This window comes from Panthera leo, chromosome A2, assembly GCF_018350215.1.
Source record: "Panthera leo isolate Ple1 chromosome A2, P.leo_Ple1_pat1.1, whole genome shotgun sequence".
Lineage (NCBI taxonomy): Eukaryota > Metazoa > Chordata > Mammalia > Carnivora > Felidae > Panthera > Panthera leo.
Window position 1 is genome coordinate 87,975,926 of NC_056680.1, and position 19,484 is coordinate 87,995,409.

Genomic DNA, 19,484 nt, shown 5'->3' on the forward strand with positions numbered 1-19,484 from the left:
ATGTCTGGTAAAGACAAAATGCATCAAAATCTTTATTTCTGCCATTGCTCACTAGCTTAGATGAGATTGATAAAGACTTATTTCTTTTTATCTGGCATGTTACTTCAATGATTTCTGAGATATAATTATGGTTTTTAAAAAATGGAAAGACTTTAGAAGGTATCTAGCTTCTAAATGTGTATAAAGGTAACATAAAAATGTGATCCAAATTCAATTAACCTTGTTAAACAATTGTTCCCTCCAAAAAAGTAAATCACAACCTTAATTTATTTAGAGTCTTTCATTTTCAAATATGCACTGTGAATTTTCAAGACAGGATATAAAAAACACTATTTCCCAAACATATGTGATCAATCAACCCCTTTTCAATGACCTGTTAAAATTTCTAGAGGAATATTTCAAAAAGCACTATTTGGGCAACACATCTATACCAACATTATCATGTTCATGAAAGAAATCTGGCAGAGATAATAGAAGTGATGTGTCCATGATCTGTTAGTGTCAATTCCCAGAATAGCATCAAGACTCTGCTTTCCATGGGTCTCCTGGGTGGCTCAGTTGGTTGGGTGTCCAACTTCAGCTCAGGTCATGATCTCACAGTCTGTGAGTTTGAGCCCCACGTCGGGCTCTGTGCTGACAGCTCAGAGCCCGGAGCCTGCTTCAGATTCTGTGTCTCCCTCTCTCTCTGCCCCTCCCCTGCTCATGCTCTGTCTCTGTCTCAAAAATAAATACAAACATTAAAAAAAAAACCTCCTTTATAAATTAAAAAAAAAAAAAAAAAGAAAGAAAGAAAAAAGACTCTGCTTTCCAGGGTCATTTTCCTGCTACATAACATACTTCAAATATGTGTACATATCACCACTATATGATCATCATTAAACATACTTCTCTATATTAAATTGTATTATCTCCTTATTATTTTAGAATATATTAAAGAGCTATTTTGTCTAACGAATTTATAATCAAGTATATTATCCTAAACTATCGAAGCTGCTGTGTTTTAGTCTTTGTTTATATTTATCTCGCCAAATACACATGTATACTTTCAATATAAATCAAATGATACAAGACTGATAGGAATCGATATAAGTTGGATGATTTTGTTTAAATCTTTGATTATTGCCACCAAATATAATCAAGCAGCTCAAGTTGACCCATCATGTTTCCCTTCATTGCCATGACTGCAAATTCAATCTGAGTCTGGTGTTTTTGTATCTACTGCATACTCCGAACAAAGAATCGATAGAAGCCCCTTTTATAAATATGGAGTTTTGTTATTAATAAAGTTAAATATTTCAATAATTGACAAAATTATTGTTTTATTAGAGGAAGGTATCAGTGATAAAGCCTATTATGGGAGCACTTAGCTCAGTAAATAAAACTAGAGTGGAATTGTAACTTTTATGGATTGAGAGGCAGATAATGTTCTTATGTAAAGGACTTTTGGAACTTTCCTCTGGACATCTTATAAACTATGTGGTAAATTGAATAGTAAGAATACTTTTACCAAACTGAAGATAACTGAGAAAGCAAAATCTGATTATTGCCATTAGTGAGAACTGTTATTTTTAAACCAAGATAAAATTTGGACTAATTTACCAATCTTGTACAATAATTATATTGTTATCATACTTTCACAGGGAATGAATTTATGACTGTTTATTATAAAAAAGAAGTTTTGATGATAGTATCACAGACACTTATTCTAGAAAAAATAGATCAAATTCCAGTGGAGGTTTAGCTGTACATGAAAGGAACCTATTTATTTTACTTTCTTGTGATTCAATAGTATGGGTTTCTGGGTCCTCAAAAAACCTAATAGTATGCAATATAAGGGAGCAGAAGCTTTTTTCTTCCATCTGTCTCCAGGGATGTTACTCCTCAGCATGTGTTTTCCTCTCTACATTGTCAAGATCTGTCTTCAAATTCTTTTAACTGTCCCATATAACTTAAAAATAGTGCTAGCCTTTACATATTCCCTTTCTCTGGGATCATACTTTGGTTTTTCAGCCCTATAAAGAATCCAACAGTAGGATACTACTACATACCTATTAGAATGGTCAAAATCTCGAACACAGACAACACCAAATACTGATGAAGAAATGGAACAACAGGAACTCTCACTCATTCCTGCTGGGAATTCAAAATGGTACAGGCACACTGGAAAACAGTTTGATGGTTTCTTACAAAATTCAGCATATTTTATCATATGATCCAGCAATTGCATCCCTTGGTACTTACCCAAAAGAGTTGAAAATTCACATCCACCCCCAAATCTGCACACCGATGTTTATAGGAGCTTTGTACACGATTGCCAAAATGTGGGAGCAAGCAAGATGTCCTTCAGTAGGTGAAGAGACAAATAAACCATGGTACATCCAGACAACAGAGTATCATTCAGCTACTAAGACAATAGCTATCAAGCCATGACATACATGGAAAAAACTGAAGTGTATATTACGAAGTGAAAAAAGCCAATCTGAGAAGATTATATACTGTATAATTCCAACTAGATGACATTCTGGAAAAGGCAAAATACGGAGATGGTAATAAAATCATTGGTTGTCAGGGGTAGAGGGTGATGGGGAGAGAAGAATATGTAGAACACAGAAGATTTTAAGGCAGTGAAAAAGCTCTGTATAATGTACTGATGTATATTTCATTATATATTTGTCCAAACCCATAGAATGCACATCACCATGAGTGAACCCTAAAGTGAACTATGAACTTTGGGTGATTATGATGGAGGTTCATCCTTGGTGAAAAATGCACCATTCTGATCAGTGATGCTGATAATGGGGGAGGCTGTGCATACATATGGGAAGGGAGTACATGGGTGATCTTTATACCTTCCTCTCAATTTTATAATAAACCTATAGCTGCTCTAAAAAAATAAGGTCTTTAGTAAAAAAGAATCTACACCAGGAAGGTATATTGATAATAACAGTTGATACTAGATGTGGGATCAAAATGAGGAGAGGGAAAATTTTGGATGTTGCCATCCACCAAAATAAAAAATATGAGGTCATGTGTTTAGATTTACTTATGTTACTTTGAGATGAATGGTAAATCCAGAAAGTGGTAGCTAACAGAAATTTTAGCATAACATTCTGGAGCTGAGGAGAAGAGCCCTCATACAAGATGCCTATTTGGGAATCTTTGGCATAGAAATGGCAGGCAGAGCCGAAGGCATAAAATAAGTTGCCTGTGGGGAATAATAATCATAGCTAATACTTATATTGAACATATTATAACACTGGTGTTACCCTCAATACACAGGTGGACCACATAAAGGATAAATAACTTTCCTAAAGTCAAATAGCTCTCCTAGAGTAGAGCGTGGATTTGAACCAAAGGGATATGGCTTCAGATAATTGAGTCTTCCCTGTGGTATGTCAGAATTTAAGAACTAGACAAGATAAGCAGAAGCTGAAAAAAGACTAAAGACTTTACAGAGAATGGCATGATAGTAGGAAGACCCAAAAGAGACTCATGTAATAGAATCAAAGATGAAAGTAATTTGATGTCAATATCACACTGTTCTTGTATACAAATGAGTATGATGCACAACTAAGCATGTACTTGATACCCATTCTTCACTGTGTGTGTTCACATCTACCCAGGAAGGGTATGTATTGAGTCAAATGAGTAGATGGTTGAACATTTGTGACTGTCTAAACTGTGGAGACATAGCCAGGAATCATATTGTACAAGTTTTCCTAGGCTGTAGGAAACTATGGAAATCATATAGGAGATGATTCCAGGAAGAGCAAGAGATAAATCTCTGGCAAATTCCTAGCATACTTAGATCCTTGTAAAAACAACAACAACAACAACAACAACAACAACATACTTTTTCATGCACTTTTTGTTTCTTTTTCCCTAGCCAGATTAATTTTTCACGTCACATATCTTCAAAGCAGAAAAAGAACAATGAGTAAATGTCTACACACACACACACGCACACGCACACGCACACACACACACACACACACACACACAGAATTTAGATCCTGCTTCTAAGGAGATTATCGTTCTAATGGAATATGTCTGATCCTATTGTGTTAGGGATCTCTGCACTTCAACAATGACATGGAAACTTCTACAAAGAGGTCTGAGGGGGAAGAAAAGATACAGTTTAATAAACCTATGTTGCTTCACTCTTTCTTATAATATCGGATGGTTATATACTCTATATTCATCCACTATGTGTTCATATAATAAATATTACTTAAATCAAATAAAATGGAATAGGACACAATTTGAAATAAAGAATAGAATATTCACGGAAAATTGCCAGGCTTCTACTCACCAGAAACTTATAAATTAGACTATTACTGATCACTACTCCCTTTACTTCAAAAAAAAAAAAAAAATATATATATATATATATATATATATATATATATATATATATATATATATATATTTTATTTTTGCCCCTAGTCAAAGTCTTAGGACAAGCTGTTCTCTCTAGCTCATTATTTTTGTAAATGCACATGATAGCAACTGCCTACAACTTTCTTTTGGAATCCACTCTTCTGTGTGTAATCAGTCCTGCACCTTGGTCAGCAAAGAATATATCAAGGCTGTTCTGGAGTGAAGCATAGCCTCCTCCACTTGATAGTGTTACCTGACTTATGTCCTCATTACAGACTTGGCTCCCTGGAGAGAAAGCAGTCTGCGCCAAAAGAAAAAATGGAATTGAGTCCTCTCAGCCTCCAGCAGAGGCTTCCTGTCTAATATACCTTCCAAAATGGAGCCATCATTCACCTAAACTCTACAGACACTATCGCTCTTACTTCTAAGCAGGAGAGCAGTAACTTCCAACCACCAGACACTCTCAGACTTAGCAAAGAGCCTTAATTTGATATTTATATGATGCTCACTCTGAAAACCACAACTGTTTTAGTTGAAAGGCTCATGCTAAAACACAAAAGCAACTAAATATCTATGGAAGGGATGGCTTCAATTTTACAAATGTGAATGAATGACTAGAATGTTATTAACTGAATTTATGAACACAAATATATATATTTTATTTATTTTATTTTTTAATACATGAAATTTATTGTCAAATTGGTTTCCATACAACACCCAGTGCTCATCCCAAAAGATGCAGTCTTAAATACCCATCACCTCCCCTCCCCTTATATTTTTTAAATCTTAAGTTATTTTTGAGGGGGGGGGGGAGGAGCAGAGAGAGGGGGAGACACAGAATCCGAAGCAGGCTCCAGGCTCTGAGCTGTCAGCACAGAGCCCCATGGGGGCCTCGAGCTCATGAACTGTGAGTTCATGACCTGAGCTGAAGTCAGACATTTAACCAAATGAGCCACCCAGGTGCCCCTGAACGTAAATATTTTAACTTGGTGCCACAGCTACCACCCAGTCCCAGGCCATTCCACACCATCTCTGTGCTTGCATTTTCTAAATCCATGGGAATATATTAATTCAGAAAATCTTAAGAATGAGACATCATCTTGAAAGAAAGAGAACGAATCCAGTTAAAAATTTAATAATTATTTTTTTAAGTTTATTTATTTTTGAGAGAGAGAGAGGGGAGGAGGGGCAGAGAGAAAGGAAGAGAGAGAGGATCCTAAGCAGGCTGTGAGCAGAGAGCGGGATGTGGGGCTCAATATCACGAATCATGAGATCATGACCTGAGCCAAAATCAAGAGTCAGACACATAACCAACTGAGCCATGCAGGCGCTCCAACCCAGTTAATAATTCTTATGCAGCAACATAGAAACTTATACCATGACTGTTCTATTTTTGTCCTTTAATAGTCATCCTAAGTATAATTTCTTGACTGTAATAACGTTGTATAGCTGTTCCTACAGCAGAGTTTAAGGGTTGGCCTTGAAAGTCAATGCTTGCTTTCATCAGTTTGCAGCATGAGACAGCACAGACTGATTAGAGCCAACTAACTTGGGTTCAAATACAGTCTCTGCCCCCATGTGGCCTGAAGCAAGTTATTTATTCTTATGGTGCCTCAGTTTCCTCATTTGTAAAATCTGGATGAAAACAGTACTGGTTTCGCAGGAGGCTGTGGAATTAAATGAGTTTATATTTCTAAAGCATTTAGAACTGGCACAAAGCATGTCTATGTTAGTATGGCTAAAATAAAATGCCATTGGTAAGTTCATTTAATCTCTGGAATTCTGAGTTTTTTCATGGGGAAATGTAAATTAAAGTAGTATTTACTTTACTAGGCTTTTAAAGGATTTAATAAAGATTATATTCCATGAAGTTTAACTGCCATAATGATTGGTAATTAATACATAAAAACAAACCTAAGTCTCAATACAGCAGTAATGAGAATACTTATTATAGACATGTCCAATTTACAAATGGGCCAAGAGTCAGTATTGTTATTGTGCACAACTTGGAATTTTGAATCAAACAGCCAGGATGCGAATCTCAGTTCTGCCACTTACCAGCTCTACAGTATCTGTACTGACTTTAGGTCACACATTTATTCCCTGCCCGGTCTTAGCTTCTTCTGAAAAACGTGGATAATAATTCCTATGTCTAAGTGTTGATGTGAGCGTAAACTGAGATCATGCTTGCAAAGCAGCTAACACATTGTATGCGTGCAGTAATTGGTACGTTTTAGTGACTTTCATGTTTATTTTGTTCCAGAGTTTGAAACTCCCATCACATTTTCCCCCAAGAAGCTCTATTTCAGATTGTGGCCAATATCTTGGGCAAGTCCACATAAGGATATTTCACTCAAAAATTAACTAACATAAAATCAATATTACAGTGAAAATAAAGCAATCTAAAAGTACTCATTTAGGAAATCTGGGCTATGGCTACCTGCCAAGAAGGGAGCCCTTTTCCTGCAGTAACATCCATGGTGAGATGTTTGTCCACGAAGGGGCAGATTTTCCCACGGACGAGCAGTTCAGTAGCTACTGTGTCCTATTGGTGTGCTCAAACGCAATACTCTTTCTCTTTCCTCCTAATCTCAGCTACGGAGGCTTGAGCTGATTATAGTTCACCGTTCAAAACACATTGTTTTCATTGGTTCATGCAAGTCCACTCTCTTTGTGTATCTTATCCCCAAATCTAGGGTAGTCCATTATATTTGCAGAGCTGGAACAAGAGTGTAAATGGATGCATCAGGCATCAGTCCCATGAGTCACTCTATTTGCTTCCTGACCTTCAAGGGGCCCCTAGCATAAACATGTGAAAACCCGAGGCTGCACATCTGTATTCCATCCTCTACCACTACCCCCCTTCTTGGGCCTTGGGATGTCAAACTGACAAAGACTCTCTCCTTCACCCAACTTTAGTTAGGCCCCTCTAAACCCTCTTCTCAACTAGACTTTGATCTTGGGCTTCAGAGTCCATCCTGTAGGACCTGCATCGCCCAGTTTTAAAAGAATCTTGTCAAGTCAGTTTATCCAGGATCCCCCACCCTCAATGTCTGATTACCCTTGATATCCGATCATTTCCTCATCCTTCACCATCCCTAGATGTTATCTCATTACCCAGGGCTGACTTCCTCAAGAATCCTGTTAAGTTGGTTTAACCAGAATCCCCTCTTATCCATGATGTTTCCTCTTAGTAATTTTCTTTCGACTGGCCCTCACTCTATTTCTTAACTATAATCCCCTCTTGCCCATGTTAAATTTGGAATTGAGCCTAGTTTTTTTGTTTTGTTTTGTTTTAATTTCTATAGAGGTTTTCTTTAACTTAAGACATATAATCCTGCCAATTCACTGTTGCTGATTCCTTACGCTTATCTTTATCTCCCCACCAGAAAGAGACGAGTAGAGCACACTCTTATTTCCCTTTGGTCCCCATCTCCCCTCACACCATTATATTGACACGAAAAAGGATAAACTGGAACCTTATCCAATTCACCATCTTGGCAAGAGGTACCACAAACCACTTACCCATGTTAGTAGCTCTCTCAGTAAGAAACAGTGGAAAACAATTGACAGTTGTCTAAATGTGTGTGGTGTGGAGTTCGTGTTTAGATTCCTCAGATATACATCTATATCATATAAATCTCAGACAACAGAGTCTCTACATACTCAAAAATAATTACTTTTATATTTTTGTTACTTAGATCATTTGTACGCTTGATTTATAAAATAAATACATTTACAAATAGCTTTAATTTGTATTATGTCCAAAAGAGAGGGCTGTAGTTCATTGTTTTTGTTTTTATATAATCACAGAGAAATGAAATAGTTCTTGCTAAAGCTAGGAATCCTTTCTTTTTTTGGGGGGGGGGTTGTTTTTTTTTCAGGCATGGGAAATTTAAGAGCTGTTTTTTGCAAATTACATACATCTTCCTGGATTCAAATTAAAATCAAAACTCTCAGGGCATCTGAGTGGCTCAGTTGGTTAAGCGTCTGAGTTCTGCTCCAGTCATGATCTCACAGTTCGTGAGTTCCAGCCTCACACTGGGATCTGCACTGACAGCTCAGAGCCTGGAGCCTGCTTCAGATTCTGTGTCTTCCTCTCTCTCTGACCCTCCCTCCTGGTTCTCTCTCTCTCTCTCTCTCTCTCTCTCTCCCTCTCCCTCTCCCTCTCTCAAAAATAAATAAAACATTAACAAAATAAAATCAAAACTTTCATATGTCAGTATTTCACTTTTAAAAATTCATAATGCATCTTAAGTAATGCATCTTAATAGTTCTAAGTGACAGAAACTTACTTTGCTGTTTAAGAGATAAAGTGTAAATGTAGCCAGTATACCTAACTCAGTCACATTTTTAGACAATATAAACAGGGGCCAAAATGGATAAAGAAACAATGTTAAAACTTTGGTTTGCTTTCATTCAGCACTTGATATTAAAGGTCTAGTAGAATGTTTTCCCAAGAAGATTTCATTTAATGCTTAGATGCCCTTTCATGTAAATCAAACAGGAAAATACTATGGCAAAAATAAAATGCTATTTACCAAAGAATTTCTGTCAGAGAAATCTATATTCTTGACTACGCTATGAATTTAAACCTTTCAAGTTTTCTTTAAAGACCTCTTTAAAGTCCTTGCGCTTAAACAAACCATCCATCACAAATTATATGGACCTTCTTTCTATCAGTTTAAATCTCGTAGTTTGTGGCATTGAGTCCACCTGAATCAAAGAAAAAAACCCAACACCAGTTTGTAATTGCTGTTTAAAACAGAAGAACATTCAAAATGAAAATGGGCCTTCATCAATTTACCAATTTGATTTAAAAAGAAGCACATGGGGTAGGAATTTTTAAAAATGCTTCCATTTGGTGGAATTTTTTTCTTACCAGTTCCTTAAATAAAGAATCATAATAATTTTGAGGAAAACTCTTTGGTTGTTTCACAACACTTGTTTAACTCTTTTTCAGTTGCTAAAGGCTGCTAAATACTAAGAATACAGACTTTGTCCTCAAGCAGTTTAGTTTCTGGGGGGAGAAACAAGCAAAATCCGTAATTCTGTAAGCTTTTTGATACCTGAGAGATATCTCATTAAGATACAGACAAATTAGTGACAAGTTCACATCAGGAGACGCACACTAATGTAGGCTCCAAATTGACCACCCAGGTCTGCTTATGTTCACTGCATTCCCGGTTGCCTTGCTTCCGTCCTCTACGACCATGACCACCAAATAATCCCAGCTTTCACTTCTGAGCACCAAGCCCATGTTTCAAACTGCCTACCCGACACTCTTTCAAATCATCCCAAACTCGGTGTTTAATGTTGAAACCATGACCTCCACCCTAACCTTTTCAGTGACCACCCCCCTTCTCCGTGAGGGATAGGTTCCAAGACCGCCGGTGGATGCCTGAACACACAGATACTACTGAACGTCACGTACACGGTTCTTATTTTCTCTACATGCATCCCTATGATAAAGTTTAGTTTATAAATTGGGCGCAGTAAGAGATGAACAGCACAAATTAATAAAATAGAGCAATTGTAACGATCTACTGTAACAAAAGTTATGTGAATGTGGTCTCTCTAAATATCTTGTTGGACTGTACTTACCCTTCTCGTGACGACGGGGGACGGCAACACGCCCGCGGGAATAGGTGTAGTGAGGTGAAGGAGACATGCGTTGTGACCCAGCGTTTGGCTACAAGTGACCTGCCGGTGGGTCAGAAGGAGGATCCTCTACTTCTGAATAGCTGTTGAGCAGGGTAATTAAAACCAGGGAAAGTGGGGGTGCGGACTACTATCTCTCTCTCTCTTTTTTTTTTTTTAAACTGTCATCCACCCAGTTGCAACGCATGGAAATCAAGAGGTCATTTTTCACTTTAGGTTGATTTCTCGTATGCAAATTTAATGGAGATACCATTCTGTCATTTCTCTGCTTAAAAATACCAAAGTGTCTCCCCCTGGCCACAGGATGAAATCTCTATCTCGTGTGAATCGTAAAGTTCCTAATAATCAGCCCTTTGCCTTCTTGTCCAGCTTTCTATGGTTTTCACACAGGAGTAAGTTACGGTAATTCTCACTCTTAACTTTGCCTTAAGACTCACTCTTAACTTAGGCCCCTGAAGCCTAAGACCGCTTCCAAATATCAATTAAGACTAGAGGAACAACACAAATTACAACAGGTGACTCTAATTTTTTATTTGTTTCCCGTAGTCAAAATGATCTGTATGAAAGGGCTACATTTATAACACAATTCAATAATTGAAGATAATTACACAATCGTACTTGTTTCAATATATTAAAAGCTTAGAGGGATAGGGCCCATGAAGCAGTCCTTTTCCTGATTCTAAATGATAACTTCCCATCTGGTAAATTGGTTTTATTCTCTTCTTATTCAGGTTGACGTACTTTAAATTAATACTCTCTGAATATACCCCCAAATACTCCTGCGATTACATATTTAAATACACAAATCCCTCACTAACAGGACCCAATGAAATTGAGAATAGGTAAAGGGCAAAAATGTTGGGCTAAATTTTGGCCGATCTCTACACATAAACAAAACATCCATAGTAAATTAAAAAGGCAAGTTATATCAATATAAAATCTTTCTACAGAAAATAATGATTTGTGGGACCATTTAAAGACATTTTGCAAGATATAAATATTTCTCTTTCTTCTTCAGTTACCTAAAGGGTGTAAGCTGGTTTATAATTTTGATATGCAAGCCAGAAAGAAGGAACTCTATATTTTAAATATCAACCTTGAACAGTGTCCAATCCAAGAAAGGCCAACTCAGCTGTTTGGAGTCTTTTTGGCATATTAAGCATATAGTTCCATATCCTAGATGCCTTAGGCATTTCCATAACAATAAGGTGTTGCTTTGAAAACTAGACATTATCCGCGGGTCCCTGAGGCCAACCAAGGTCCTAGCTGTCACGTTTTTTAAAAATAATCAGGGTGTCCAAGAAAGTCCGTAATGTAAGAGTAACTGGAGCTGGAAAGCTGCATCTATTATGATGGCTGAATATCTAATATTTCTATATCTGATTGTCTTCTCTCTTTCCCTCCCTCTTTAGAATCTATTATTGAATAATTTGTACTGTGAGATTTAGATCCTTAATTTACTTTTTATTGTGAAATATTTCAAGCACACAGAATTGTATTGAGAGTAATATATTTAAACCGCAATCCAATGCCCAACTTCGTCAATTATTAACATTTAAATATACTAGTTCCTACAAATATATGTAATGTAAATATAACATTGGGCTTAGACATGTTGTTTAAGAAAGCAAAGCATTATTGAAACAGTTGTAGCTCCCTATATCCTCTTTCTCTTGTTTCTTGGAGGAAAATCTATTTAAATTTGGTGTTTAACTTTTCCAGAAGTGTTTTTTCATATGTTTACTACTTATATATGAATGTATGTATCCATAAGCAGTATCATTTGCTTCTTTAAACTTGATATCCAGTGTAATTCTGCTTGCATTCCTACACTCCTTGACTTTGCTCATTTAACAGCGTTTCTGAGATTTTTCTATGTTGATACACACAGACAATTTTTTCATTTAAATTTCTGTATCCATTTAGTGACCACACTTCAATTTATCCATTCTCTTTTTGTAGAAAATAGATTGTTCTCCTTTTTTCTATTATAACTAATTCTAGAATAACTATTTTTAAAAATGTCTATTGCACATGTGGAAAAGGCTCTCAAGGGTACGTATGTAATTGTGAAAAGCTGGTTCTTGGAACATGTGCTTTTTAAACCTAATTGGGTACACCCAAACATTCTCCAAGATGTGTCTTTGTACCAATATATACACCAAGGAAAAGTGTATCAACTTCTGAAAGAAACAGTAAAGTTATATGCAGCTCCATCTTCCTGGGCAAGACTTTTCCCTGGACTAGAAAAATTGTTAATGCAGGTAACAAGTTACATGGTTATAGATGCTTTTACTTCTCAACTTAAATGTTCAACTCTTGTTTCTCTTGTCTTGAGAATTACTCAAGCACTTTTTTTTTTAATTTTTTTTAATGTTTTATTTATTTTTAAGACAGAGAGAGACAGAGCATGAGTGGAGATGGGGCAGAGAGAGAGGGAGAAACAGAATCTGAAGCAGGTTCCAGGCTCTGAGCTGTCAGCACAGAGCCCGACGCAGGGCTCGAACTCACGAACTGTGAGGTCGTGACCTGAGCCGAAGTCAGATGCTCAGCCCACAGAGCCACCCGGGCGCCCCACTCAAGCACTTTTCTATATTCAAACAAATACAACTGGAATTGTCTCAGTGACTGAGCTTGTATTATATTCTATTTATATTAATGACTTGGACATGATCCTACTAACGTTCTACTAAGAATGCCAATATATAATTTTTTTTCATTCAAGGATTATACATTACTGTAAACACTCATGTTTGAAGATTGTCAGAGCACACAGAAAACCTGACATTTTTCTGTACAATATCTCTACAAGTTATTTCATAATTGGGTTGGGGGGGTATTATATATTATCTGCTTGAAAATATAAACTATCTTTCACAAATGTACCAAATTGACCAGAAATAGAATATTCTCTAAAAGAAATTCAAGATGTTTCTTCATAAGACAAAAACCAAAAACCTCTGCTTACTCCTTTAATAAATTATAGTCATAGGGCTGAACATATAGGTGAGTATTTTCAAATTTTATGTATAAGGTGATCACTGGAAGTCTTAAAAGTAGTTACTTCGGGTAGTAATGTTTATGTCAGTCTGCCAAAGTCTAAATTTAGATCACAGTAAAGGGTAGCTACATAATTATATTAATTGGGGAGAGACACTTATTCTTAATGCAATTCCCTGCATAAATTTCGGTTACCATGTTTAGGGTTTGAAAACAAAACTTGCACACAAACCAACATTCTGTTTATAACCATAGAACACTAATGCTTGTGTTTTATTATATAATACAACCAAAATATACATTTGACAATTTTCAATTATTTTAGATTACAAGACTACAGTTCTTTCAAAATAGCAAAACTGTAATTGAAAATTGATTGGTAACCACTTACAATACCAGAATTAAATTACATGACTAGCTGATAGATTTTTGCCCTTTCCCAAAAAATCCTCTATCTCAAACTTACCATAAATAATTTACACTACAAAATATTTAAATGAGAGGTATAATTCATGTGCATATTCCTATCTTTGCACTGTCAATATTGGAATTTTAAATCTTTTTTAACCTCACTTGTAAGCTATATTATTAAAATGTTGTGGTCATTTACTGAGAAAAATACATCTTTCTATAAAAACATTTCAAATATCACTTTTTTCTAAACTATCCATTCCCAGTAAGGCTAATCACTTTTCCAACATGTTGTCTGAGACAAATGTAACATTCTAAAGAGAAGCCATTTCAGTTTTGATTTTCATTTGTATTTATTATATATATGAAATATAGCTTATATTTAAGTTTAAAATACCAGTGTCTAATTAATGTTCTTATTCAACTTAATATTCTGTGGACATGTGGTTAACATAAAACTTTGAAAGTTTAGTTTTGATAATGTTGAAAAACAGTCACTGGCCACTGTAAACTCAGTTTTTAATTGAGTCTATACAATTCAGCAGGAACAAAACTTAATAGCATAAAAGAACTGAAATATTGACCAAAGGCAGAATTCAAGAGTAAGACAATTTTGCAGGTAGCATATTGAAAATGAGCATCAGTTAGCCAAACATTGGTGAGATTTGGTATAGATTATGATTCCTCTACTGTTGTAGCTTTTGCAAATTTCTGAATTTCTCTGACTACTTTTCCATCTCTTAAGTAATTTGGTTGGTTTTCCAAAATGTTTATTCAGTAATATGAATGTAGTGCTTTGAGCTCTTTGGAGGAAAAAAAGCTTCTACATAAATTAATTACTATTCATTTCTAAGCAAACTCTCAAAATTCCCAATGAATTGAATGTAAATGTATGCAGAAAGGCAGAATTCCATTTAGCAGCATAAATAGATGGAATGAAGTGCAGGCAAGAATATGCAAGTTAAAGACATATGTATTCAAAACAGGGGAGAAAAATATGAAACCAAGAATAAGCAGACATTTTAAGACCTCTCCATAGATAGCTGATTTCTTACAAACATTTTTGAAACTATGACTATAATTTTAGTTTTCATTATTTCAAGGAAATTTTGGTAAAACCTTCAGTGGTGAGGAAGTATATATTGTGTCTCAGCCCTAGACTTAATACATTCACACTGTCTTAAGTGTTCCAGGCAATTAAAAGGTTAAAAATTCAATGTAGCTTAGATGTCCTCTATCTTTACAAATACACATAAATCTTTGTCCATATTTTTTTATTCTATGACTTTTTGTTTCACTCAATATTTACTCAATATTTCAAATACATTTTAAGCAATTACCATAAGTTAATGTTTTAGATCTAAAGCAGCCCAAATATTAGCTGTAGGGTAAAAGAAGTTGCCCAAACTTTATCTAAATAATTAAGATTAAAAAGGAGCAATTAAAAAACGGCCTGAACATTCGTATTTTGATGAAAACCAAATTTATTACAGAAGTCAATCCTAACATTTGAGCTTCATGTAATTTTCCCAAAGCCATCTCTGCTTTGATCACGACTGTCTGATATACAGGAAATCTTAAAAATAAAACAGGCTCCCATTTATTTGCTTTGAGCTTGCTATGAGTTCCTGGAACATTTAGACCCAGCGAATCCAAAGTTGCAGACACTCTCATTATGATATTCAATTAGCCTGATCTCCCTACAGCTTTCTTATGCATTACTTTTAAAGAGTGTTTGTGTCTAGTTCACCTTAAAAACAAACAAACAAACAAAAACTTACTTAAGCTTCCTGTATAGTGAAACACCTACAAATATTTACGGTATCATTTCAAAAGAGGTACTTAACCTCACATAGCAGTGTGACTACTTTGACATAGGTAAGCAAGACAAATAAAATGAACGTAAGATTGAATGTTCTGAACATCGAGTCAGTCACAGACATGACACTGAACTCTAATAAGGTGCCCTTTAACCACACAGGTTCTCAGAGGCTCTTCTTTCAAGATATGCAGCATGCATGATAAACGAGCAATGTCTGCTATTCAGTTTTCTGAAAGGCTGCCTTCCATGTGAGGAAGTGACTAATTTTTCATTTCACACTAAAAAGGGCGTGAAGAGGCAAAACAGAAGAAGGCTAAGGGTTTTGTGTTCCAAGAAGGAAAGGTGAGTCCTGCTTCCACAGGCAGGAAACATACCATACGTATGCAGAGAGGGAAAGTCGAATTGGAAACATTCGAAAGTGCTAACAAAATATGAAAAATGTTTAGGTTAATGCTGCGAGTTCGGTTTCTTTACATGCATTAGGCTTATTTATTATTAAATTACGAAAGCAATGTTACTTGAATTACAGCATATAATCTCAGAAATGCAAAAAGATTGTGTGAAGAAAAGATGTCAAAGAGTTAATTTAACCCTTTCCGTTGTCAAAATTTTTGCATTTGTTCTGTTATTCAACAAATATATATCCCCACTCCCCACCACTCTAGTCTACCTAATTCTATCTCTCTCTATATGCATATATTGTTATTTTCCTATTCACTCAAATAAAATCCAATAATCCAATATTCAGGAGAGAATAAAGGCAGTAAATGGAAATAATTTACAGAGTACAATGAAATTTTAGAAAAAAAGAGAGGAAGTACTACTGAAATCCCATTGGTTGTAAATAAATCTGTGTTCATTCTTCCCATGATCTTTTAGAAAATTTACTTTTCCTCAGACTTTCGCTAGCAGTTTGTTATAATGTAGAATTTTTTTAACAGATGGATTACAAATTGGCAGCTACTTATACTCTGGTGACCAAAGCTACATTACATTTCACCCACTTTATTTGTGATTGTTCTTCCTTTTTATGGGGATATGAGTTTTCCCCAAAGCCAGAATTTATGGCTGTCTTTCTTTCTGTCTCTTAACAAATCCCATCTGTATGCCTTCCCATTAGGATGCAGTATACATCATGGTGTTTCCCTTATTAAAATGTTTTCCCATGTCTTATTAAAATATTTATGAAGCATTCCGTCCCTTTAAAGTTCGGCATATATTCTAAAAACACATAACCAAGCACTAACTTCTCTCCACGAACCTGTTACTCTTGACAAGTCATAAGGAATGCTGGGAGGAGCATTTATACCTTCAGTAAATCACACTGCAGTACAACGAACGTAACCTCTGTAGTTTGAAATAATGCACCTCTCCAAACTCCTAAACCGTGAACCAAGAGTGAACCGGGAAAGATCCTGTTGATAGTGTGGGCTGTGTGCATTTGTGTCTTCCAATTCCTACCGTGTAGTAGCCAGTTCTAGAGCAGAATTGATATATCTGTTCATAAGAACATATATATAGCACAACTGCATGGTCAACTCCATCCTTAACATCCATGCAAGGGAAATAAAGCACCTTATGACAATATAAAACTTGATGCTTGCTGACCTCAGGTATTTACAGGACATAACAAATTCAAAAACTCAGGACATAAAACATTTACAAATGGGAAGCCCCTATTTCGAGGCTAATTTTACTACTTTGCAGGTACATGTTTAGTTCTCGGAATACCGGTTCAGATGAATTATTTGCCCTTGCTATGCCATATTCACCACATATAGTCTTATTCAGATTATCGTTCTTGGGTCCTTTGCCTTAGCACAACTCCGTGGAAAGCTCTCATGAGTTCGTATATGGGGTGTACAAAACAGAAGATGCTATTTTTGCAGGTACAGCATTCTTTTCTTTAAATTAAAGAAAAAACTACGTGTCCATGGCTCTCGGAAGCTCATCCAGGTCTCTGTGATGCCTTCGATTTCGTTTCTTCTTCATCTCCTGCATGTGCTTCCACTTGGGGCCGCCCTTGGTTCGCTGTCTCCGCTTCTCCCTGTGCCACATCTGTTCGCAGTACTGGTCGAGGCTGAAGTTTGGGCTGCTAAGGATCTGGATGTAGTCTTTGTATCTCAACCGTGACTCGGCCAACAGATCCTTGACCTGCCCCTCCTCGTGCTCTGCCCTCTGGGTATTTTCCATCTGTTCACTCTCAATGACATTCAAAGTCAGCTTCACTATGGTGTGGATAAAAGTGTGCTCCTGGGCTTTGCAGTAATACATCCCAGAGTCCTTCTTCTGCAAACTTCGAATCAGTAGCCCGTATTCTGTTTTGATGATCCTTTCATCAGGTTTCAACTGCAGAATTGGAAAAATGGAGGTAATAAATGAAAAGCAGAGAGGGCTATGAGCAAATGAACAGAGGCTCCCTAGGTTTAGTCAGATGAACCTAAGAGATCTATTCCCGTCTCCCTGTCATCAAGCATAATATTACCAGCCACAGTGGAAGACAGTGACAAATTCCACAAAAGTAACAGCCCCCAAAGATGCAGGTTTGCATCTCATTATTATCTAACTAAACCTTTGGAATATAGTCCGTTTTTCTCCCAGTCTACAGGTAGGAATGAAAGCTATAAAAAACAATGAAGTAAAACTGGAAACTCACAACCGACCATCTTTACAGAAATTTCACGTACCAAGTGGAATATTAAAAACACCAATTGGTATCTGAATTTCTGAGCCAGAACAGGACACTGACGGTCATCGTGCAGAAAGAGGGATTTTAGCACATGCTACTACCTGTGAAGTAGAAATAGAACAAGGATTCCAAAAGGAATTCACTCTGTCTTCTGGATATCACCCAGTAAGTGAGCTGAGCAGCATATGGAGACCGTAAGTGGCGACTTGTTAAAAGTCTAGGGGAAAAGCATGGATACAGCTTTTGGGATGTTAGAGCTGTAACTGAGTAGGACCATCGTCAGAAGGTTAGCAACATTTAAAGCTGAATTTCCCTTTTTACTATGGATTGAATTTTGATACTGTGTGTATATGTGATACTTTAGATTATGTCATTTGTGGAAATATTTGCCATACCTCGGTATACTATGACCTAGTAATGTGATTTCAAGTGTGAGAAAACTCAATGAACAAAAAAGAACCCCTCCTGAAACATGATGCCCTTTACCCTTTGAAGCAACAGCACTGGAAGACAATTCAAGCATTTAGGCTTGCCTGGCCCCCAACCCGGTGTGAATAGCAAATCTACCTTCAATATAACTGGAGGCATGTTTACCGACACAAGAGCCCTGTTTCATGTGGAATATTGTTGAGTGGCTCGGCACTAAGTAGAATAACAACAACAACAAAGAAGTCTGGAAGATTTCCCAGTTTACACATCTGTCCCTGAATTGTAGACTTTTAGTGGATGGAAATCAAGGAGGCATAAAGACGGCTAAATTAAATTTATTCACAGTGGGTGGATTATACACTGCATCTTTATGTGAAAAATATGTAGGAAAAAGTCCCTCCAATTGTGGAAATATGAGCAAAGGAAAAGAAACATCTCTGGCTACCAGCCCAGTTAACTAACAAGTATATAGCCAACCACCCTCTGTGCCAGAGAAGTGCAGCTGGCGGGGTACCACGCGAGGCCAAAGGCAGGTCACAGCCCAGATCCCTGGTTAATGAAGCTGAATGGTCTCCAGGCTGCCTTCGTTCTACACTGAATCCACACCGTCAGGGTTTTGTTTGTTTGTTTCCCTTAACTTTTCCCATTTGGTGATTCTTGTGTGTACTATTTTTTTTTTTCTTAATGGACTTACTCTAAAGGCCCAGGCATTTAAAAACACTGTTGTCATTCACTTACATTCTCAGAAACGGGGGAGTCTGATGCCTAAAATAACAAATGTGAACTTGAATTGGTAGGATTCGAAAGGGTCCATCTTAAGCAGAAATACTAATCTCAAATTTAACACATTATGTACACGTTTTCCTTTAAATAATTTTCCTGTAGGAATTATTCTTCAAATTTTAAATATATCTTAGATCACAAAATTCTGACTCCAAAGCCTAGGATCTGGTACTTATCTGCCGACTCTGCTTCCTATGATTACTCATTTATCTTCTCCGATGGGGCTTCCATTTATCAAGTTGGTGACAGAGCATATGGTGTATTTGGGGGGTTAAGAGTAAAGCTCTTGGAAGGTTAAAGTGTGAGGTA

At 36.5% G+C, this 19,484-nt stretch overlaps 1 protein-coding gene and 1 long non-coding RNA gene across 2 annotated transcripts in view; one reads left to right on the forward strand and one right to left on the reverse strand.

Annotated features, from left to right (window-relative positions):
- LOC122207002 overlaps window positions 1–19,484 on the forward strand; it is a 108,485-nt gene that overhangs the window by 65,856 nt on the left and 23,145 nt on the right. The window contains exon 2 of the long non-coding RNA XR_006196640.1: window positions 15,434–15,616. This is a non-coding gene — a long non-coding RNA (uncharacterized LOC122207002). The remainder of the gene's footprint in view (window positions 1–15,433; window positions 15,617–19,484) is intronic.
- Window positions 13,327–19,484, reverse strand: part of SEMA3D (semaphorin 3D) — a 197,273-nt gene continuing 191,115 nt past the window's right edge. The window contains exon 18 of the mRNA XM_042916694.1: window positions 13,327–17,623. Coding sequence (XP_042772628.1) covers window positions 17,198–17,623 — 426 coding nt within the window. The 3' untranslated portion in view covers window positions 13,327–17,197. The remainder of the gene's footprint in view (window positions 17,624–19,484) is intronic.